The following is a 25448-nucleotide window of genomic DNA, read 5'->3' on the forward strand; positions in this document are numbered from 1 at the left end:
GGGTGGGGGGAAGGGGAGAGAGGCACACGGGGCATGAGCGGAGGGTGGGGGGAGGGAGAGAGACACATGGGGCATGAGCGGGGGTTGGGGGAGGGAGAGGGACACACGGGGTGTGAGCGGGGGGTGGGTGGGAGAGGGAGAGACACACAGGGCATGAGCGGGGGGTGGCGGGAGGGGGAGAGACACACGGGGCATGAGCGGGGGGTGGGCGGGAGGGGGAGAGACACACGGGGCATGAGCGGGGGGTGGGCGGGAGAGGGAGAGACACACGGGGCAGGAGCGGGGCCGGGGGGGAGGGAGAGAGACACATGAGGCATGAGCGGGGGGTGGGGGGAAATGGGGAGACATGGGGCATGAGCGGGGGTGGGGGAGGGAGAGCGATAGACGGGGCATGAGCGGGGGTGGGGGGAAGGGGAGAGACACACGGGGCATGAGCGGTGGGTGGGCGGGAGGGGGAGAGACACACGGGACATGAGCTGGGGGTGGGGGGAAGGGGAGAGAGACACACGGGGCATGAGCGGGGGTGGGGGGAGGGAGAGAGACACACGAGGCATGAGCAGGGGGTGGGGTGAAGGGGAGAGAGACACATGGGGCATGAGCGGGGGTGGAGGGGAGGGAGAGAGACCCACGGGGCATGAGCGGGGGTGGGGGGGAGGGAATGAGACACACGGGGCATGAGCGGGGGTGGGCGGGAGGGGGAGAGACACATGGGGCATGAGTGGGGGGGCGGAAGGGAGAGAGACACATACACATAGGGCATGAGCGGGGGGTGGGCAGGAGGGGGAGAGACACACGGGGCATGAGCAGGGGTGGGGGGGAGAGAGACACACGAAGCATGAGCGGGGGGTGGGGGGAAGGGGAGAGAGACACACGGGGCATGAGCATGGGTGAAGGGGAGGGAGAGAGACACACGGGGCATGAGCGGGGAGTGGGGGGCAACAAGAGAGAGACACGGGGCATGAGCGGGTGGGGGGAACAGGAGACAGACACGGGGCATGAGCGGGTGGGGGGAACAGGAGACAGACACGGGGCATGAGCGGGTGGGGGGAACAGGAGACAGACACGGGGCATGAGCGGACAGCGCCAAGATCGAGAAAGTATACAATATCATTGACAACTGGATGCAGAGGCATTGGATGTGCCTAAACAACACTAAGTCCGAATTAATGATTTTCGGATCAAACCAAGCCAGGTCTAAGCTGGAGCCCCAATATAAGACATTTCTTATCAAAGATGCTGTCATACCAGTGGTACCAAGGTAAAAACCTTGGGTATGATGGTTGAAGCCTGACTGGGGTCAGGAGCACAGGTCAGCTACCTATATAAAAACAACTTGTACTACCTGCGCCTCCTAAGAGCTTTTAGACCATATATCAATGAGACCAATGCAGCCTTTGTAGCCAGAGCGATCCTGTTATCACGCCTGGACTACGGAAATGCCTTGCTACTGGGAGCCTCAAAAAAGGAGCTAGCTAAATGCCAAGTCATGCAAAACGATGCAGGGACCATATATCAGATAGTAGGAGGGAACTACATTGGCTCAGAATTGAGGACAGATTCAGGTTTAAAGCACTGACGATTGTCCACAGACGCCTCTTCGGAAAGGCGCCAGCCTACTTTAAAAAGCACTTCTCCTGGTATACCCCCCGTCGAGGTTTAAGATCAGCAGATACAGGCCTTCTAAATATCCCAGAAGCCAAACGGGTAATGGGAAGGGGCAAATCTTTCCCTTTCAAGGCATCCAAATATTGGAACGAGCTCCCTGCTAATTTAAGACAACAAGAAAACTATTCCACTTTCAGAAAAGCCCTGAAAACCAGACTTTTCCAATAATTAGTGCAGCCTGGTTCTTTCACCCTGCGTAGTCCTACTCCCAGCAAAATACTGTAAATTACAAACCGCTAGTTGTTTCTCTTTGCGCTCCACCGCGCCCTGATGCCTGCGGGCTTTCGGCGCGTAACAAGCATAAAGTAAAGTAAAGTAAAGCGGGGGCATGGGGGGCAACAGGAGACAGACACGGGGCATGAGCGGGGGGTGTGGGGGGCAACAGGAGACAGACACAGCACATGAGGGGAACAGGAGACAGATATGGGGCATGAGCGGGGGGAACAGAAGACAGACACGGGGCATGAGCGGGGGGTGGGGGGAATGGAAGAGAGACACACGGGGCATGAGCGGGGTGGGGGAGGGAGAGAGACACATGGGGCATGAGCGGGCAGTGGGCGGGAGGGGGAGAGACACATGGGGCATGAGCGCAGAGTGGGCGGGAAGGAGAGAGACACACGGGGCATGAGCGGGGGGTGGGCGGGAGGGAGAGAGACACACGGGGCATGAGCGGGGGGTGGGCGGGAGATAGAGAGATACACGGGGCATGAGCGGGGGGTGGGCAGGAGGGGGAGAGACACATGGGGCATGAGCGGGGGGTGGGCGGGAGGGGGAGAGACACACGGGGCATGAGCGGGGATGGGCGGGAGGGGGAGAGACACACGGGGCATGAGCGGGGGGTGAGCGGGAGGGGAAGAGACACACGGGGCATGAGCAGGGGGTGGGCGGGAGTCGGAGAGACACACGGGGCATGAGCGGGGGTGGGGTGGAGGGAGGGAGACACACGGGGCATGAGCAGGGGGGTGGGGGGAAGGGGAGAGAGGCACACGGGGCATGAGCGGAGGGTGGGGGGAGGGAGAGAGACACATGGGGCATGAGCGGGGGGTGGGGGGAGGGAGAGGGACACACGGGGCGTGAGCGGGGGTTGGGGGAGGGAGAGGGACACACGGGGTGTGAGCGGGGGTGGGTGGGAGAGGGAGAGACACACAGGGCATGAGCGGGGGGTGGCGGGAGGGGGAGAGACACACGGGGCATGAGCGGGGGGTGGGCGGGAGGGGGAGAGACACACGGGGCATGAGCAGGGGGTGGGCGGGAGGGGACGAGACACACGGGGCAGGAGTGGGGCCGGGGGGGAGGGAGAGAGACACACGAGGCATGAGCGGGGGGTGGGGGGAAAGGGGGAGACACGGGCATGAGCGGGGGTGGGGGGAGGGAGAGCGATACACGGGGCATGAGCGGGGGTGGGGGGAAGGGGAGAGACACACGGGGCATGAGCGGGGGGTGGGCGGGAGGGGGAGAGACACATGGGGCATGAGCGGGGGTGGACGGGAGGGGGAGAGACACACGGGGCATGAGCGGGGGTGGGGAGAAGGGAGAGAGACACACAAGGCATGAGCAGGGGGTGGGGTGAAGGGGAGAGAGACACGGGGCAGGAGCGGGGGTGGAGGGGAGGGAGAGAGACACACGGGGCGGCATGAGCAGGGGTGGGGGGCAGGGAGTGAGACACACGGGGCATGAGCGGCGGTGGGCGGGAGGGGGAGAGACACATTGGGCATGAGTGGGGGGGCGGGAGGGAGAGAGACACATACACATAGGGCATGAGCGGGGGTCGGGGGGAAGGGGAGAGAGACACACGGGGCATGAGCGGGGGTGGAGGGGAGGGAGAGAGACACACGGGGCATGAGCGGGGGTGGGGGGGAGGGAGAGGGACACATGGGGCATGAGCGGGGGTAGGGAGGAGGGAGAGAGACACACAGGGCATGAGCGGGGGCTGGGGGGAAGGGGAGAGAGACACGCGGGGGTGGGCGGGAGGGGGAGAGACACATGGGGCATGAGCGGGGGGGCGGGAGGTGGAGAGACACACGGGGCATGAGCAGGGGAGGGGGTGAGGGAGAGAGACACATGGGGCATGAGCGGGGGGGTGGGGGAAGGGGAGAGAGACACATGGGGCATGAGCGGGGGGTGGGCGGGAGGGGGAGAGACACACGGGGCATGAGCGGGGGTGGGGTGGAGGGAGTGAGGCACACGGGGCATGAGCGGGGGGTGGGTGGAAGGGTGAGAGAGACACACGGGGCATGTGCGGGGGTGGAGGGGAGGGAGAGAGACACACGGGGCATGAGCGGGGGTGGGGGGAGGGAGAGAGACACATGGGGCATGAGTGGGGGTGGGGAGGAGGGAGAGAGACACACGGGGAATGGAGTGGGGGGTGGGGGGGGAGTGAGACACACGGGGCATGAGCGGGGATTGGGAAGGGGAGAGAGACACACAGGGCATGAGCGGGGGTGGGGGGAGGTAGAGAGACACACAGGGCGTGAGCGGGAGGTGGGAGGGAGGGAGAGAGACACACGGCGTTCGTGTGCAGGTGGCAGATCCCGCTCCTTGGCCCTCCGCTGGCCACTGTGTGCCGATGGCGTGAGCGGGGGGCTGGAGGAACAGGGGAGACACGGAGCATGAGTGGGGGTGGGGGGGACAAGAAGGACACACGGGGCATGAGCAGGGGTGGGAGGAACAGGAGACAGACACAAGACTTACTATGCAGGCGGCGAGGAACAAAGATGGCGGGTGTCTCTGAACCCAGACGCACTGCACGCTTTCACCGCATCCAATGAGAGAGCACGTCAGATGTCCGCGGACATCACGCAAGCTGCTTGCCCAATCACCGTCCTGTCCGCGGAGCGAACAGGGAAGTGTGTCCGCGAAGCGAACACAGATTTCACTAATTTTTTCACTTACATTTTTGAATTTGTTTTAAAAACTACTGGACGGATTTACACCAAATAAAGCAAAGCACGCTTTCGGGACCAAGCCGCCGCTCCTGCCGCAAATTTGGTGTAAATCCGTCCAGCGGTTTGGGCTGTAGGCGTGAGCAAAGTTTTTTCCCATTATGTCTATGGGAGAAAAAAAAAGTTATGGGACCCCCCCTATAACTTTGCCCCCCCTGGACGAATCCTCACCAATCTTTGCAAAGGAATTCAGAGTGACCCAAATACTTTTTTTGCAAAGTTTGGTGAGGATTCGTCCAGGGAGAGCGAAGTTATAAGCCGCCCAAAAAGTGCTCTTCCTATGGAAACACCAACTTAACCATAACTACATGGCCACTACCGTGGCCATGTAATATCAGGAGTTTTATTTTTTGATGATTAGTTAATGTTTTGCCCCTTAGAAAGATTCTTCATGTTCTAGACATTATTGCTTTGCATGAAACGATGCTGTTTGCTACTTGTATTTTACCATAGCTGATAGTACCACTAGTGATACCAAAGCACCGTCAGTATTGACATACCAGAGAACGTAATAGACATTTACAGGAGGACAACGATTTCTACCTGCAATTTCAGTTGAGTGGTAATTTGTCAGCTGTTGAAATATGGATATTCTTTTGCATCTTTGTGATCCATGTTGTGATGGACAAATCACATAGGAAAGTAGACATTGGCCTAATGTAAACCTTACTGGTTCAGACAAAGAGGTAACAGAAACACATGCTGCACGTTAGCCTATAAATAAGTTTACATACACTTCATACAGATGTTCTCTGTACTAAATGTTCTAAATGTTTATATTAAAAGCAAAAGGCGAATTAAAACCAGTGAGTAAACCAGATGTATTGTCTACTGATCCACGTCATATATGAAACATGTTATTTAATGACTAAAAGGTTCTAGTTATAGAGTAATAAGAATTCGGACATTGAAATAAATGTCAATTTGAGTTTTATTTCAAAATGTTTGGCAATATCTTGCATTTCAAAGCCCATTGTTGTTTTCCCAGATGCATACACAAAGGCAGAGGTTATCTATACCTGGACGAATGGATCGGACAAGTCAGTGGCAGTGGCACCGGATGGATCTAGGTTGAACCAATATGACCTACTTGGACTTGCTGTTGGCACAGAGACAATTCGATCCAGCACAGGTAGATACAAAAACACCTGTGCAGAGAAAAATGTACTTTTCCTCGACAAAATGATTTTACGACAACCTGCATGCTTACTGAATTCCATAACAGTTTGCATTGTGCTAAATAATCTGGGAGGATAGCTCAGTGGCAACGTTCTCGCCTTGGAAGCAAGACGACACAGAGCAACACAGGTTCGATCCCTGGGTCCGCGCTTAGAAACTACTGGTTATTAAGTGCATTAGAAATAACCTTTCATATCATATATCATGACAGATGAGGAGGTGTTTTCCGTAGGTTGGGCAAGTTCACATCTGAGACTATGTCGCACAATTACTCATGCAATTTAAGAGAAGATACACAAGAGTTACCGCAGAAAGTGATGGAAGTGTTTAAGCTTGCAGCTTCATTTTTTGAGATGTGTGGGTGGTTAAATCCCCCCTTAAAGTTGATATGCTTATGGCAGTATCGCACCCCTAGTTGATTCAGTTACAATCATTTGAAGACACAATCCGAACGCTTTTTAGGAGAGTATAACAGACCACGTTTCTGGGCAAACAGCCTCATGAGGAAAACTCAGACCTTCCTGTCACAAGATTCTTACAGCAACAGTAAATGGGAAGTTTATCATGGTGTAGAAATCAAAATTCCTATTGTGCATATGTGTCACTGCATTCTGTAAACAATAGTATTACCGAGAACACAACAGGTTTCATGAATTTCTAACATTGTTTCAGTGCTATTTGTTATCACTATTATTGCGTATGAATCATCATGTATCATTCTTTAGCTTTAAGACACATACCTCAGCCTGATGTTTCAGTAAAGTTTATTATCAGTATTATTGTGTATGAATCATCATTTATTTATTTATTTGTATTTTTAAAGCACTCACACAGCCCGGGGGCATCGAGGCCGCTGTTACAGGAATACGTCTTAGTTGCATATTTATAACGCAGGTAAAATACTGGACCAGGGGGTCAAACCTGTGTTGCTTTGTGTCATCTAGTTTCCAAGGCGAACACGTTGCTGCTTAGCTATCCTCCCGGGGCAAATTTCCATCATATTTCATGTCGACAGACAGACCACAGCCTACATGTTTCGTAAAATAATCGGATCTTCATCAGGGCTTCAAATCAACATGGTCTAAGTTACATGCAATGGTATATCAAATATTATCAGTATTTATTAATTATGTTCATTGTACACAAAATATCGTTGTAGGGCATCCTTTCATATCTTCCACCGCTCACAGTGTGTAGACTGTATATTGAAATATTTGTGTTTTTCATAGATAATTCCAAAATAATGAAATCATCAAATTCTTGTATCTCTTGGTTTCTCAATGTTAGCTATGTGGATTTTTTTCAGTGCGAACACGTGGCAACTGGCGTCACTTTCATGGGTGAAAAAATCATAGGGCCGTTTAATATGGAGAGCAAAGCCAGTAGAATCAGGAGATAGAATGTATACATCTAACAATGAGAATTTGCCTGGGCAGACTTCCGATGCCACGCTGCCTCCCTTATTATGTGCTACATTTCTGGAAGAGCCAAAAGTGCTCCACAAACAGCAAAATACAATGTGTAGTGGGGGACGAGCCCCAGCTCAGATGGAAGGCAGCATAGTCCCCCATGCAAACTAAGCACACAGGTGGATTATGCTTCCTGAAATGCCCCCTTGCCAATAGGGGTGAGCTGCCACTGATCACAACACCAAGGGGCAGGTCTGCAGATTGCATGGACAAGTTTGTATTTTTCCCCTAAATGCAGTGGCTCTCAGCACGCTTAGTATGCCCTTGATATCCATTAGTAGACTTCTGGAACATTTCTATAACCCCCATGGACATTCTTTTGCAGGACGATGTTTAACATACTAGATATTTTGAGTCTGGCACCCAGAAATCAAGTCCTTTTTTGAAACATTAACTAGGTTGTGAGTTGAAGACACCAATAAGTGGTTTGTTTTGGCCTGTTTGCTAACATTTGCATTTTACACAGGGACAACGTAGTGAAGAGATTTGAATGATTCAAAAATGAGTTATGTTTTTGTCTTCATAGTGCTTCTTAACATAACCGCCGTGAACATCAATTTGATGAATTATGCATGCAACAGAGCCAAAAGAGGACATACAGGGGCTGATCCATGGAATTTGTGCGCCGAAAAACGGTGATTTGTGCGCCATTCTGCCCGCAAATCCCCATTTGTTAAACAGGGATTTGCGGGCAGAATGACGCACAAATCCCCGTTTTTCAGCGCACAAATTCCATGAATCAGCACAGAGTTAACACTGCTATTAATGTACTTACTGGGTTACATGTCGATTGCATCATAAAGTGGCACTCTCGCAGTATTTATTTTTTGTTATTAACTTATAAGCAACCCACTGCAAAGTAGTTCAATTTGTTGCAACACAAGAAGGACTGGGGGCCCATCATTTGCATGTCCTTGGTGCATTCCAGATCTAGTAAGTGCTGGGAGAGGAATCGGGGGATAACATCAGAGTGTTGCAACCCAAACGTCATTACAGATTCCTACTTCACTTTTGCCAGATACATGGTTAAGTGTGTAAGGCGTGCATAACACAAAAGGGGTCATTGTTCTTGAGGCTCTTCCTCGCAGGTGTCAGCATCCCGATTCGGTCTGGATGGAAGCTTGTTCCACCAGGTGCCTCGGTTAGAATGACAGTGACACAACTCTAGTACATTGAGATAAATTAAAACATACACAATAAATCAGTGTTGCAGATAGAAGAGACTGCCAGACATCCGTGCGAGGGTGTTGAGCCACCTATGCAGTGAATGCGTGCTCGAAATACAGGGTTTCCACTTGTTTTCTAATACTGAGGCTGATTGCTTTGCACCTCCTGGGGAGGTCATTTCCAGATGGTGGTGATGTGGTGAATCAAGGGACTGCCATTGATCTTCTTTGCAAAGGTGATTTATGTCATTTTAATCAAGCCAGCCAATGCAAGGTGGCCAGTCTGCAGATGTCTTTTTAATCTTTTGAGCAAGCTATTAGGGGCCTTTTCCCCCAAATGCATGATGACTGGTGCAGATTGTTTTGAAGATATTACATTGGCATGCGTAGAGCCACTGTGGTGTTTTGAGAGTGGATGGGATACGGTATCTTTGTTACAGACCCTGGATCATCCAGACATCCATAGCTTTTGTAGGTTGGATGAGATGGATCTGGAATTTGGGGGAGATTTGGTTTAACATAAACACAAGATCAGATGGCCTACGAGCATTGCACACAGGAAATAGAGTGATGTGCAAAATGGGTTAGGAAAGTGTACAAAAGTAATGCAAATACCAATTATCAGCACATCATATATTCTGAGAAACATGAGGACAAAATTGAGGGAGGAAACATAGGGATACAAAACAATTGTGACATTTAGTATGACCTCTGCAAATACAAATACGTTGTTAATTCTAATTAAGATCCTTTGAACCCACTTATGTCCCTTTTTTGAATGGCATATCATCAGCAACAACAAGTACGGAATTATGTATGAATTTATATTAGAGAAATTAAAAAGCTCCTTTTTATCCAAATACTGTAATCATGAGCAGAAATAGTGTAACACAATCATGATTTACAAAGATTGCAATTTACATATATTAAAAGAACTATAATCAGGACCAAGGAACACAAAAGCTGGAGAAGTAAATAATTGACAAATGTTCCTTGTTTCCCTTTAAACTAATGCCAATATAAATGATAAACCAACATGGTGGACAGGGATCTCCAGCATTCGCCAACAACATAAATGAGAGAAATCAAGGAGGAGAGCAAGTGGCACATTGACAGAAGTTAAAGCCCAAAAGAAATAGAAATCCGGGAAAATGGGATTAACATCCCTAAACTGAAAAGAATAACCAAGAAATACAAGCATTCTAACAGATTATTTGAGAAATGAATTTGCAAATGCGAGGAGGAAAGAATCTAGAAAAGTCAGCAAAGAATAGAGAGTTTTTCTGAAAAGTAGTTGATCCCACATAATAAGCAGGCAGCAGAACTAAGATTAGATTAAATAGAAAGTTAAATGTAGTTTGGAACATTCTTATATTTCTCATACTCAACGTAGCAAACACATTTAAGCCAATATATGAATGGCATGCACATTAAGAGTGTTTGTGGCACTTTGGGGAAGGGTTCTCCACATCCAATGCCGTAGAACCTCAGCACCACCAGGTTTGTGGAATAATCACAGGTTATGTGAATACGTCCCATTATTTTAATTATACTAAATGCATTTTGTGCAAACATCCTGAAATCATGGATTTGATTTGGATCTTGAGGACCAAAGGTTAGTGAGTCCAGAGTTAAGGAATGCTTAAGGCTTGTTCCTTAAAAGACATCGGGCCTCATTACACGGTAGGCGGTAAGGGTTTACCAGTACCGGTATTTTACCGGTATCGGTAAATCCTTACTGCCTTACTACGAGGTCCCTTTGCGGGTTGGGGATTTTAACGCCTGCTTTTTGCAACCCGCAAAGGGACCAGGGTGCTAATTACGGTACCGCAATTTGTGGTACCGTAATTAGCGCCTTCCCCATTCCCATTATGCCCTATGGGGCAAAAATGGGAATGGGGTAGGGCAATGGGGAAGGGGGAATTACCGCCCCGCCAACCTTGGAATAGGGCGGTGATTCCCCTTTCCTCCACTAATAGTGCCATGGTTTACCGCCTACCGTGTAATGAAGCCCATAACCTTTGATATAGAAGAAACAAAACAAACATATGAGTTAGTCAACAGTCAGTTGGATATGTACAGCCACCATGAGTTTGTGACGTGACACACACAATGCTCTGTTGGGTGGAAGAACATTGCTAAGACTTTCTGATGCTTGCCCCTTGGAAGTTAAGTTTGTATTTAACAGTGAGCAGGAGTTCTATCTACTCAGCTTGGAACATAATGTGAGAATGGAACAGATGAATCTTCTGTGGGATTGCATTTAAGATTATTTAGGGAAACCTCTCCTGCCTTTGACAGTGCAGTAAATCCTAGTTGGTTATTCCAATACTGATACTCTTTGGGTGGTAAAAGAATGACTGTCCATTTTATTGCACCACCAATTTCTGATATTAGAGTTAAAGTGGGTGATTCACTTCCAACATATAGCGGAAGGTAAATCCTGCTTTCACCCTCAGATATTGGTGGATTTACTGCACATTCCCTATAGAGGCTTTTGGACTACACAATGGGGCCCAGCATCCCATTACTGCCACTTCACATCTGGTAGTAAATCTTCTGGACCAAGTGGTGGTAACAGTAAATGTGTTTGGAGGTAATAGTGCAGAATAATCACAAAATTGCTGGCAAACACATAATGAGGCCCTATTTACTGCAAGTGCCAAGGTTGTCAATGACACACTTGTGCTAAAGGTGATACATCAGCGCCAGATAGGGGGGCACACCTACCACCTCTGAGAGTAAGGAAGGGGGGCAATGAGGCACATGCTGGGGGCAAATGCCAAAAGTACACAAAGTCATAGTCCCCTTAAATAAACCTCACTGTGAAGGGTAGGGCTAGAGATGCATAGCATGAACAAACAGCCCAAACAATAGCACAAGAATGTTAGAAACACAACATCACTAACAAACACATCTGATGAGGAAATCCCAGGGGCAGGCCCCACCAGGGAAAACCCGATCTGAAAAATGTGACTAGCATGCCGGGGGCCAGGGAGGATGGAGAAGGGAGACAGGGCACAAGTTGCTCATCACAGGCAAACAAAAGCAGCTAGAAGACCACAAGGTGATGCAATTACAGGGGGTTCTGCCAAACCAGAAGCCACACAGGGTTAAGGGGAAGTGGACCTGAGCCATTGTACCAGTCACATGGTCTCCCGTGCCCATCTGTTGGTGGCAGTGGGAAAGGGACACTGGGAACAATGGCATTCCTGGGAGGACCAATCAGATGGTAAGTGACTGTGCTCCGAGCAGGGGGACAGCCTTTAGAGTATCCACCACTGGACTTGTGAAGGCCGCCATCCAGCAGTTACCAGGTGAATGTCTGTTTTCCCACCAGAGAGTAAGGTTATTCATGTTCCATCCTTAATGGTGCTGACCAATGGCAGTGTATTAAAGTTAGGGCAGTCAGCACAAATGTTATTTTATTAATTAATAATTGTTCCGGGTGCCTGAGAAATAATGGGGTGCCACATGGGGAGGTGATGAGTTGTGATAACATTGAGCTGTCTGGTCCAAACGTATTTCGCTAACGTATGTTTAGCACTAAGGATATGACTACACAAGCCAATGAAATTCCTGGGAAAACGAGAATAAGAACATGATAAGTTGATTTTGTATCAATGAGCTCTGGCTATTTTGTTTTATGGTATACAACCAATGACCACAGATCATTCAGATGCCAGCTCTTTTCAATCAAGTTAGTTCCACTGTTCTGTTTGATTAGTACTTGCCTGGCTGTAATAAACAGTGCTGCTTCTTGCCTGTTGTGTGCTCCTTTTTTGAGAACATGTTTTTATGGTATGAGCGGAGGACCCTGGAGTACACACTGTTGCCCAATTGTGCCACATAGCACCCACAATGTCAGCCACATCAAGGCTATGGTGTTCCCTTTTGTGTATGTGTGAGTGTGTATGTGTGTACATGCGCACGTACGTCTGTGTGTGTGTGTCTGTGATCCCTATGACATAGGGAACTGTCAAAAAGTATTGTTTTTTTGTATTAACAATGTTCTCTCTTTCACCTTTGGAAAAGGCACTACAATGGCTGCCCACTGTCTTCACTCCTTTACAAGACAACCCCTGAACCTGTAGAAATCACTATCTGAGTGACTATGGTCATAAAGAGCTTCTGATTTCGCAAAAAGACAAATAAGCCATGTCATGGAATTTCATGAAAGTATTTGGATCATTATTAGTATACAAATACACAGGTGCAAAGTCGTAGTTCTTCCTATGGGTTGTAAGGAATGCATGGTGTCAACAGTAAGACAGATAGAAGTGACCACAGTTCAAGGGCATTTATTGAAACTTCACAAGGGTGGGATAAACGCCTATCTAAACCTAAATATACAGAAGGGATCAAGCTATGACCATCAAATAATAATAATGCAGTCCTAGTGGAGTTGTGTCAACATAAAAGAGCCTATACTAAAAACAAAAACATTGCCAATCCTTACTACTAATATAAAAATAATGTGGGGTGATGTTCATGAAAAAGAAAGAAGTGTTCACAAAATGATACATCAGGATGTCTGTGCTGTTAGCCTCCCTTGCCCACGTTTTCAGCACAGGACAAGGCGATTAACTTGAGCAAAGCACACACTTTGGCTTATGCGGCAAAAGGATATAGTTCAATTTTCACAGTTCAAGACCTTCTGTGTTCAAGTCTCTTTACTTCTTGCAAATCTCTTAACTCAGAGAGTCTAGTAGACAAAAACAACTGCAAAAACGTTATTTTCCTTTTCCAGTATTCCATTTTGTGAGTTCACTCTGGATCCCCCTCAGTCGGGCTGAGATACTTCCCAAAACAAAAGTTCTACGTTGAATCCCCCTCAGTCGGGCTAAGATCAGTCCAAAACAAAAGCTCAGATCATTCTTTCCCGGGTAACTCACGGTTCACCCCGGTGCACCCTGGATCCCCCTCAGTCGGCCTTCCTTCATTCGATTAGTCTCCATCAGATGGGCTCAGACCAATTGTGATGTACTTTAAACTATTGAAGACTTTCATATGTGCACAGGGTTTAGTCTGACCTGTTGCATGACCACTTCAATCTCAAGTTTCCTTTTCTTACACTCAGCATCAGTTGAATACCTTACAGAGACTTTCGAATGAGCACCCACGTGGCGCCAGACCACTCTGTGTAAGGTATCATTTCTTAACTTCCAAAGTTCAATTATAACATTGAGTTACTTCTTTTGGTTTTCATTCATATCTGTGTCGCTCTTTACAAATGCCTCATGCACTGTTCTCTTTGTACAATGTGGCTGCTTGCAACCTTGGTTCAAAGCACAAGCTGGTTTGGTATCAGTCTCTCCGACTTACCGGCTGTGCTGCCTTTTCTGAGGCTGCTTTGTTGTTGGTGCCAAGGACAGTACCACAGTGGCAATCGCTCCTCCCCACCTTGGTTATTGGCGTGGGAGAGGCTTGGGTACTTCCCCCAAACTGTGCAGGTTTGATTAGCCTTAGTTCCTGGTCTTCGGTTTCTTACTTTCCAAAGGTCATGAAAGTAACAGTTTTCAGAGGTCACGGGTGCTTCCCTCCTTGCAGCTCTCTCTGGTCTCCCCATCTTCGTCCTTGTATGAAACTGCCATCTTGGAAGTGCTGTTTCCTTGTGTGGTTTGCCTCGCTCAGAGTGTGCTTTCTTGCCCCGCCTATAATCCGTGTGGGGAAGTTTGATGGAAGTCAGGTGTGTGTAATAATCCATAATTGCCTTACCTTGCCTGTCCATGGTGTTAGGATATGTCAGATACACGGCTCTGGTGTTAGTCCATTGTCGCTCACCGTGAACTGTCTGTGAGAAAGAGTTTGTGTCGTTGAAGGGGTGTAGAGGGGTTTGAATTCCTAGGTATCCTACCTGGTAGGATGGGGAAAAGGTGTTATTGGGAAGGGGATACCGCGTCTCACCATCCGGTGTCCCACTTCCAGTCCCCAAGTGCACCTCATCCAGGTGGTCCTCCCCACTGGTCCACCCCCAGGAACTGGATCCAAAAGCAATGTCTGTGTGCTGGCCACCTGGATGGCAGATCCCCAGGGACTAGCGGGTGATACATTTTCTGGTTTCTCACAGGGTATACTAAATGGGAGATTTAAGTATTTGGCTGAATACCAAATAGTTGGACAAGTATTCGGCCAAAACCGAACACAGAGCCAAATAGTTGCCTTTTTAATAACTTAAGTTATGTAGACGAGAAAAACACTCTGTTAATTAAAAACACACTTTAGAATATGTACATCCAATTTTTATTGCATTTCTCCTCTTTGTTGTCTACAGAAGATGATTCTGTAAACCATGAAAGGAATACATTATCAGAAAATAAACAGTTCATTAAAAGCACAGTTTGTATTTGTGTGCATTCATGTGTGTCGCTTGTTGGATAGGGCCCGAGTAAGTCCAAAAGTATAGTATGCATGTATGCAATTACTGTGATGTAACTACTTATGAAGATACTGGTGGGGGGTGCCTGTACTTCCGCTCTCTATATGGTAGAGGAGAGGCACAGAGGACCCCAGCCAAGATTCTCAAGCAGTAGCAATGGATGAGCCATCAAGACCTAGCTTTTCAGGAGGTGATGCAGGCTAGTTCTTAAGTACAGTGTAGTCCCCAAACCCCCACAAAGGAATGTCTACACATTGTATTACTGAAAACACAGTCTTTATATAATTAATGTTCAAAGGTATGTACACGATCACAATAACGCACTTTGTACTCGGAAATCAACAATGATAAATATATACAATTCTAAAGTGGTACCACCAATGTTATCAAATCACATTAAAGTGCATCAACTGTACGGTTAAAATGTCACACAGATCAATAACGAGGAAACCAACAATAGAGATAGGAAAGAACGTAAGATGGTTGACACAAAAGGCAGAATACCGGCCTCTACCGATCAACACAGTTCTGTGTGGAGATCCCCCCACCTGGGCAACCTGTAAAATAAAGATATATGGCACAAGCCCAGTCCATATATTGTTCAATAGCCTTATTTCCTCCTATAATGTTTTACCCCCCCAATGTACCTGGTGGAGTAGAGTTCTTCGAAGACGCGTCGAAGGATCCTTCTTGAGTGACACCCTTTAAAGCAGGAGCCACGGATCGTCGAGAGGCATCGAAGATGGTGAACTTGTCATCGACGGCGGCGATGGGAAGTTCAAGGGTGCCGAGACCCCGATGTCGATCCAGGCGGTGCTTGTCAGTGACGTCCTGCAAGGATGAGGTGTGCGGGGCACCTCGGCGATAGATTATTCAGGACCGCAAAGAGTTTCAGAAGAACTATGGCCCAACAAGGGCGTTGAGTCATCGAAGTCTTTGTGGCCTTCAGGTGGCGGGAAACCCAACGGCGGATTCTCCTTGGCGCGTTGGTCATCCTCGACTTTCTCCGGTGGGACAAAGCGGTCGAAGTGGCAGACAAGGGAGTCCTTAAATTCAAAATGTTCTTAGGCAAAGGAGCGGGTGGCTCCGGTCTTCGGTGGCACGGCGTCAAGTGGTCCCCACGGCTGGGCAACATAACTTCGACGGGCCTCCAGTGGTTACGCAAACCTGCAAACCCTGGTTGACGGCAATAGACTTCGACAGTGGCGAAGTCCGGGTGCTTATCTTTGTTCTCCTCAGTTGTCCAATCTCGGTCGGCAGCCTTTCGAGCGTCTGACTTCAGGGAGCTTCGGCGAAGGTTAGCGGTGCTCGATGGTCCCTCGGAGCACGGGAAGAGGGTGCCTTACCAGGTCCACTCTAGGATCAGTCCTTGATGAGTTTGGCCGCTTTCAGACCAGGTCGAAGCAAATGCAACAGCAAGTCTTCCTCTTCCAGCTGGGCGTCGAGGATCAGCAGTTCCAGTTACTCTTAAAGTGTAGACACAGCTTCTGAACAATTTCCAGTGGTGAGAGGTCCCCAGATATACTATCTTGTCTCTCATCCACACTGCTGGGTCACTCTCAGCAGCCAATCATACAGAAGGGCATTCATGTAGTCAGTCAGCCAATCAGGCACACAGTGCATTCAGGCCATCCTCCTCCCTCTCAGACACTCACAACAAGGAATGTGGATTGAGACAAGTACCCAGCCATTCAACACTACACACTGCATTCAGGCCAGTTTCGGGCAGGGCTGTCTCAGTCTTTGTCTCTCATACCAGAAACCAGACAGCCACAACAAGAAGTGCATATTGGTCACACACTCCATTCACCCAGGTCCCACCCACAGGGCGTACCCACAACATACAGTCACTGGTAAGGCTCCAGTCAGTCTGGACTGGACTTCACAACAACACCATATATGGAACTTCCACCCAACAGCCAGTCAGGGGGAAGGGACAGAGTCAGGGATTCCCAGGACTTTGGGAAAACAAGGTAATAGGTAATAGAAAACAAGAGGCCACAGGGGCCATCTTGTTTTCCATCAGGAATCAACTGATTCCAATGGCAGGGCCTGGGGATCCCCAAAATGGAGGATACTCAGCGCACCTTCCAAAGTCAGCATGGAGCTGCCACCAGCCCATACCCTGCTCTGCATGACACCCACAGGTGCCCAAAAACATACACTAGGGGCACAGGGTTGTACCCCCCACCCATGGGTGCCATAGGGTTATCCCACGGGTCCGTTCACCAAACCAAAAGAGAGAGAGCTGCACTGCCAGGAGACCCACATGAACTCCTGCACGGAAAATATGACAGAACACACGATAAAAAGGCAGAAAAGGACAAGGATACGGAGGCCCTGTCCCTCCGATGCATTTCCAGCATCACACTACTCAAACTTTAAATGTTTCTTTTAGGCCTGCCAATCTTTAGCCTTCCAGCTCCAGCAAGGCACTGACATACAAAAGGAGTGATTAAATCAGTTAGCACCCTGCTGACTGCTGAAGTGCTACTGAATACAAACCTGTGGGATGCTAAGGTCATACTTTCTACTTGTGGTACTGAGGGGAGATGAGGCATTTGAATCCTAAACTAGTGTCAATGTTGCACACATTGTGTAATCTATTGGTGCATGGTATTGCTTTCATGTCCACATTGGCAGTGTAGGGTACATAATTGGACGTTTCTTTTATTTTAACCAACAAAACAATTTCCTAAACTCTTATATATGGCAATAGGGAACATAAGCTTAAATGCCCATTTAACTGGATCTTGAGAGTGCAGGAATTCCAGACATAGATGGATCTTTGAATATTGCTATTATGGACATTTTAGATGAATATACTTTTAGAAAGTTCACAGAAAACAACCATATCATACTTGATGACAAACATCCACACCAGTACTATAGGGATACATGACACAATTGCATACTGTTATAGGTTTGCATCACGGCACGTAGGGGAACAAGCAAGTATATTCTAAAACGCTAAGAAATATTTTGATGGGTGGCCAGAAAATGTTTTGCAAACAACTTCTTAGAGGATTTCATGTACTCTATCAATGTATGAATTCTTCCTCCTTGGTGCATGAATACATCTACAGAGAAAGGGATACGTGTATGCATTGCCCAGAAAACTCGATTTCATGACTATGTTTCTCCTCAATTAACAGGCCTGTACATGCATGGCCTGTGCAAAAAGCAAGCAAGTATCATGAGCTCAATGGTGGATCGCATGCATGTGTCAATACTACACTGTTAGGTAATAGAACACTTGTCTAAAAGTCAGGAAGGTGCACTCAGTATTCTGCAATAAGGAGCTCATATTAATAGTTTCTCATACATTTTGATTATTTTCAGCATGCCTAATTATTTTTAAGGGATTATTGCCCAATAAAACTCCACATTGAAAGCAAAACCACCTACAATATCTTGATTTTTTATTCAGCTTTACCCAATATCACTGAAGTGCTGCAGCATACATTCTCTTTTTATGTAAATAAAAACTGGCTGTGAATGTGAAGACAGGCGTCATTGAGAAGCACTGAAGGTGGCCATCATCTTGCATATTAACTGACTTTCTAAAAGTCTGCTTTCACCCTGAGCCCCGTTCCTTATCCTCCTGTACACCAGATGCTCTGTCCAGCCTTGAGTTTAGCTAGAGTTCCAAAACAGGTGTTCTTCTTTACCTACCCACTCACACCAATTGCTTACTTGAAACTTTTGTTGTATCTCATGTAAACAGGATTTCCAGAATGTCTTTCAATCAAGCAAACAGTGTTTTGGAATTGGAAGATGTTTCTGGTAATTGTACATTAGGGAGATAGAGAGCACCGGTGGAGAGTGTCAAACCCAGCCCTCAATGTTTCTCGCAAGTTTCTGATGTGATTACTACCAATGCTCTGGGCAAGCAGCACTAACAAGTGTATATAAGATTGAACATATCAGGGTGCATAATCATCTGCCAAATTCCATGTATGATACTGATTAATAAAGTCTCCACACATTATCTGATGCATGGATTCATCAAGGAATGCTTCATTTATTCAAAATAAGATAGTAGTCCTTAGGTGGTTGACTGTATTTTGCCACTACATTCACTGCCCGAACCCCCCAACACCAGGCATCCCCCTGAAGTGTTCCCTCCTCCCACTACCCCGACAGCCCCAACCCCACAACCCCAGGAAGCCCCCTCAAGGAATCTATGTGATCACTGTGCTGCCTATAATTTCGACAATTAAATTGCTGACTGCCATTATGGCGCTGTGCGGTGATCACATTGATCACTGTGTCCTGCATCGACATAACCGCCTCCCCCCTACCCACTTAGCTTTTTGGCAGCACACCGTGAAGTGTGGCGCCGTCTCTCCTCCGACCCTGCAGTATCAGTTCTCGCCCATTAACGTGAGACTGAACTGGCATTGCAGGGTCTTTATTTTTCTTTTTTTTAACTTTATATTTCTTTGATGTCCCCGCTACCATCTAATGGAAGTGGGGGACACCCCTGCATTCCTGGACCCCCACTACACTGACAAAGGCCAGCAGGGGACACCCCTGCAACCCACGCTCCCATTAGTCGGTGTAGTTGGGATCAGCATGTTGTTACCGTGCAAAGGTGCAGTAAAAAACTTGTAGCAATTTTCGGGTTGACATTTTTTTTATCATTCCCCCTCAAGTCCTGCCTCCTCCCACTACACCCACTGACCTCCACCATGACATCTGGTAGTCCCTGCTAGTCTGCCCTCCTCCCACTACCACCACTACCCCAATCCCAACAGCCCCTGCTAATCTGCCTTCCTCCCACTACACCCACTGACTCCTGATCCCAGACAGCCCCTTGCTAGTCTGTCTTCCTAACAATACGCCCACTGATATCCACCCTGACCACAACTGTGCACCTTGAAACACTTGTTTATAGGCACATTAGAAGTAAACTATCAATCAGCCAGGCCCCCAACCCCAGGCAGCCACTGCTAGTCCTCCCTCCTCCCAGTACCACCACTGAACTCCGGCCTGACACCAGGCAGCCCCCACTAGTCTGCCCTCCTGCCACTACCCACACTGACCTTTTCCCCTGACCCCAGACAGCCCCCACTAATCTGTGATACTCCCACAACCCCCACTGACTTTGCCCCAACCCCAGTCAGCCTCCTCAAGTCTACCCATCTCCTACTACCCCCATTGCCCCAACACCCCCTGACCCAGGTTGCCCCCGCTAGACAGCCCTCCTTCCACTACACCCAATAACTCTGACTTGACCACAAGCATCATCCTCAAGTCTTCCCTCCTCGCACTACCCCAATGACCTCCACCATGACCCCAGACAGCCCCTGCTAGTCTGCCCTCATCCCATTACCCTCACTGCCCCATCCCCCGACCCCAGGCAGCCCCCTCAAGTACTGCCTCCTCCCATTTCCTCAACTGCCCCAACCCCAAGCAGCCCCCTCAAGTCTGCCTTTCTACCACTACACCACTGCCCCAACCCCACAAACCCAGACAACCCCCACAAGTCCATCCTCCTCCCAATGCCCCCGCTAACCTCTGCCCCAACCCTACGCAGCCCTCTCAATTGAGCCCTCCTTCCATTGCCCCCACTGCCCCAACCTTCTAACACCAGGCATCCCCCTCAAGTCCTCGCTCCTCCCACTACCTCCATTGCCCCAATTCACCAACACCAGGCAGCCCACTCAAGTCTACCCTCCTCTCATTACCCTCACTGCCCCAACCCCAGAACCGCAGGCAGCCCACTCAAGTCTGCTCTCCTCCCACTGCTCCAACCCCCAACCCCAGTCAGCCCCCTTAAGACCTGCCTACTCCAACTACCCCCACTGACCTCTGCCCCAACCCCAAGAATACTGTGCTAGTCTACCCTCTTCCCGTTACTCCCACTGCCCCATCCCCCAACCCTAGGCAGCCCCCTCAAGTCCTGCCTCCTCCCACTTCACCCACTTCTCCAACCCCAAGCAGCCTCCACATGTCTGCCTTTCTCCCACTACCCCACTGCCCCAACCCCCCAAACCAAGGCATCCCCCACAAGTCCATCCCCCTCCTTCTACCCCTGCTGACCTCTCCCCTGACACCAGGCAGCGCCCTCAAGTCGCCCTCCTCCCACTACCCCCGCTGACTCCCCCCAACATCAGGCAGCACCCGCTCACCTGCCCTCCTTCCACTACCCCAACTGACCTCTGCCTCGACCCCAAGCAGCCCTCACTTGCCTGGCCTCCAACCACTACCCTATGACCTCTTCCCCAACCCCAAGCAGCCCTCTCATGTTGGCCCTCCTTTCACTGCCCCCACTGCTACAAAGCTCAAACACTGGGCTACCCCCTCAAGTCCTCCCTCCTCCCACTACCTCCATTGCCCCAATGTCCCAACACCATGCAGCCCACTCAAATCTGCCCTCCTCTCACTACCCTTACTGCCCCAACCCACGAATACTAGGCAGCCCTCTCAAGTCAACTCTCCTCCCACTACACCCACCACCCCAACCTCCCAACCCCAGGCAGTCCCCTCAAGTCTGCTCTCCTCCCACTCTTCCCACTGTTCCAACCCCAGTCAGCCCCCTTAAGACCTGCCTCCTCCCACTACCCTGACTGACCTCTGGCCCAACCCCAGGAAGACCGTGCTAGTATGCCCTCTTCCCACTACCCCCACTGCCCTCTGCCCCAACCCAAGGTAGCCCATGCTAGTCTGCCCTTCTCCCACAACCTCCACTGACCTCTGCCCTGATCCCAGGCAGCCCCCGTCAAGTCCGTCCTCCTCCCACTACCCTTGCTGCCACAACCCACCAATCACAGGCAGCCCCCGCAATTCTCCCCTCCTCCCTCTACTTCAACTGCCCCATCCGCCCAACCTCATATAGCCCCCATATCCTCCTCCCATTATTCGCACTGATCTCTCCCTAACCCCAGGCAGCCCCGGCAGGTCTGCTCTGCTCTGCTCCCACTAGCCCCAGTGCACTAACCCCCATCCCAAAGCAGCACACTCAAGTCTGCCCTCCTCCCACTAACCCCAATGCCCCAAACCCCCAACCCCTGGCAGCCTCCACTAGTCTTCCCTCCTTCCACTACCCCCCACTGTCCAACCCCCCAATGACAGGCAGTCCTCTCCAATCTGTCCTTCTCTGACTACACCTGCTGTGCCAACCCCCCAAGCCCAGGCAGTAGCCTCAAGTCCACACTTCTTCCACTACCCTCACTGACCCAACCCTCCAACACCATGAAGAACCCTCAAGTCCTGCCTCCTCACACTAACCCCACTGACCTCTGCCCCAACCTCAGGCAGCTCCAACTAGTCTGCCCTCTTCTCACCACTCCCAATGACCTCTGCCCTCGACCCCAGGCAGCCCCCCAATTCTGCCCTCCTCCCACTATTCACACTGATCTACGCCTGACCCAAGGCAGCCCCTGCTTGCTTGCCCTCCTCGTACTACCCCCACTAACCTCTGCATCGACCCTAGGCAGCCCTCACTTGTCTGCCCTCCTCCCACTACCCCAATGACCTCTGCCCCAACCCTTAGCAGCCCTCTCATGTCTGCCCTCCTCCCACTATCCCCACTGCCCCAACCCCATTCCCAGGAAGCCACCTTCAAGTCTGACCTCCTCCCACTACCCCACTGACCTCCACCCGGACCCCAGGCAGCCCCCACTTGTCCTCTCCACTATGAGTCCAATGTGGAACAGCAACCCACCATAACTCCTCTTGCCTGCCTCCACCATGAAGGGTACCTGCCACATATCCTCCGACATGAACAACTAGGAGCACTGCTGATGATTCCAGGACTGTAGTTTCTTCCATGACTCCCTGGTAGACCTCACTCAGCTGCACATCAACCTACTGCATACGGTTGCACCAGCTCCACTTTGACCACTCCATGTACATGTGACATAGTAATGCAATGGAATGCAAAATGGCATTTTTTGTGCCATTGCAATGGCCTCAACACGCTGTAGGTGAATGCCATTGGAGGACCAAATTTTGAGGAATTAGAGATTGGTCAGAGTGATTTAGATGCTTTTGTGTATTTTATTTTAGCCTGTACATAGGTATGTGGGTAAGGATGGCTAAGTCCCTGTTAGCGATCCAAGAAGAATAGGATTGTAGTTGCGTGATGTGAAGGTTGTCAGAGAATGTGCGAGTCAAGGTGACTTTTAATGTGTCCAGCTAGATTGAATAATCAATCATGAGACTCAGCTGCATTCCAGTGGCAGAGGTGATGCACGATAGAGCAGGTAGTGGGTGATTGCAGAAGTGTGCAGGTGGGTGGCCATACCTTGGGAAGGATACAGAAATCTACCATTAAGTGCACAAGTGATGATTGTAGACCACTCATCCACAGTGGGGTCACATCCCACCTCCACGCCCACAATGCTAAATATCTGTAACGCTCACCTGGTATCCACAGGGACGTCACTCAGCCTGTTCTGACCTCTTACAACCTCAAACCCTTCCCTGGAGTCTACGAGACTGGGCCAGAAACACAGGATTGGTAGAGTTTAACTCCCTATTGTCTCTGTGTGCTTGAACCCCTTGTTCCCCTGGGTCCAACCTTTCCCTTTGATCCACAGCTCACCTTGTTTTCTTGGAAAGTATGCTCTCCGTCCTGCTTTCAGCGCAGGGGCGCGTTGATTGATGCAGGCTCGTTGCTGCCTAGTTACTTCACTGGCAAGAGTCCGACAGGTAAGTATAATGAGTCTTTTGAACAGTTCTCTAACTTTGTTCCTTTCCTTCCTTAGGTGATGGCCGGCGTCCGGGGATGGCGACGTGCTGCTGAGATGAGTAACGCTGAAGGTGAGTGAGAGCGCGATGCGCGATGCAACCCTTTTGTATTTGTATAGAACTGAGTTCTTTTTCTGTGTCTTTTAGGTGGCGCAACGTTTTCAGCGTGGATGCCAGTTATGAAAAAGAAATGCGGTGAGTAAGTGCGGTATGCGGCGCCTCTAGATGTTTCCACGCTAACCTGGAGTGTCTTTTCCCTCTTGCAGATGGATGAGAAGTTCCAGAGATAGAGTTCCCTCAGAGCGGCTGGGATTCAGGTAAGCATTTGAAGCTCGTACAGTCTTTAAAAATAAGCGAAGATTTGCTGAATGCTTACTAATGACTTTTTTCTGTTCTTCTCCCATTTCCTTAGAAAGCGTCGTGCCGGGATGGGAATGACACCGCCGAAGATGCCTGCAGAACAGAAGAAGCGATGAATGATGGGCAGAAGCGCCCCAAGATAAGGCTGTTCCTAACGGTGTTCTTTTTCTTGTAGGAGCTGAGCGTAGAAGAAAGATGCAGGCCTACTGGAAACCGATCCGAACACGGTGAGTGTCACGCTGCAGGTGCAGAAAACACAAAGCATGTTTCTCAGCCTGGGCGTGGCTTAAATAGTCTCTCGGTATCCCAGGTGTCTCTGGGCTGAACCACACCCAAAAAACTAGACTGCACATGCAGTTCTGGGAACCAAAATATTTGGGGACATCCATCTTGTCCCCATCAATGCACTACAAGTCCAATCCCCAATGTTATCCTATGGGAGTGAGTGAGTCTGGTGCCACAAGCACCGAGTCTGACTCCAAGTGGGTCTTTGGCGGGATGGAGAGGCCCTTGAGGGCCATGTAGGTGATCGTGGCCTGGCTCCAGCCTGACATCTTGGAGAGCTGGGGACATGAGGGGCAGGAATCATGACAATATCCATACCAGTGAATGACGTGTGGGCACATCCACATTGACAAGCAAGTGCCAGAGTAACAGCTAAACATCAGTGGACCAGAAAATAACTCAATGGGCAATAAACACAACATCCAGTAGTGAAGAGCAGAGGTGAATGAGCTGTCACCAGATACAACAAACAACTAAACCATGTGGAACATGTGGCAATACGCATCAACAAGTGAGTATTCACCACCAATGAGAGACCTCAAACACCATAATGGTACATCTCACACATCACCACAACCATCCCCTTATGCACACCATTAGACACACCAAAAATGTTATTCCAACAATACTAACACACCAACACCAAACACGCAGTGCCCCTGCACAAGGAATGGAATGAAGTAAACAGGCATTGCCACATCCAGCCATCTGATGGCCCACTCCCACATGAGAAACAAATATGCACATTTCCAAGTCAATCAAAAGAATGGCTTAGCAAAACAAAAGAGGTCATGGATGGAAGGTTAGAATTAATCTTAACCTCTGGCATTGCTCTCCTCCAGGCCATCATTCTTTGCCTGCCAAGTGATTACAAAAGGGGAAAGACGATCTGTAAATCAGGCTTGGTCCCACCCCAAAAGGGGCAGTCCAGCCCAAACTGCTTGGTCACATCCCTTCTGCACGAGACAACAAGCACCCGCAGACATGATTAGGCCTCGGTGGGCCTCATCATTGAGGAGTAGCTTGGGTCTCTAAGCCCAGCACGCACAGTAACCACGATTGGGCATGCCAGTCTCATTTAGGATGACCAAGCAAAACAAAAGAGGTGGTGATTGGAAGATTTAAAATTTATCCTAACGCCTGGTATTGCTCTGGGCAACCCTCCAGGCAATCGTTCTTCACCTGCCAAGCCATTACAAAAGGGGAAAGACCATATGCAATCCAGGCTTGGTCCCACCCCAAGAGAAAACCTTCCAGCCATCATCTCTTTTGTTTTGTTGTAGTTACCCTAAATGGGATGGGT

At 49.4% G+C, this 25448-nt stretch overlaps 1 protein-coding gene across 5 annotated transcripts in view; it reads left to right on the forward strand.

Moving 5' to 3' along the window:
- The window catches only part of GABRA3 (gamma-aminobutyric acid type A receptor subunit alpha3), a 2265987-nt gene that overhangs the window by 1685706 nt on the left and 554833 nt on the right, over nt 1-25448 (forward strand). For all 5 annotated transcript variants that reach the window (XM_069613066.1, XM_069613068.1, XM_069613067.1 and 2 more), the window contains one exon: nt 5596-5739. In XM_069613066.1, the coding sequence (XP_069469167.1) occupies nt 5596-5739 (144 nt within the window). The remainder of the gene's footprint in view (nt 1-5595; nt 5740-25448) is intronic.

This window comes from Ambystoma mexicanum, chromosome 5p (genome assembly GCF_040938575.1).
Source record: "Ambystoma mexicanum isolate Mex_15411 chromosome 5p, UKY_AmexF1_1, whole genome shotgun sequence".
Classification (NCBI taxonomy): Eukaryota; Metazoa; Chordata; class Amphibia; order Caudata; family Ambystomatidae; genus Ambystoma; species Ambystoma mexicanum.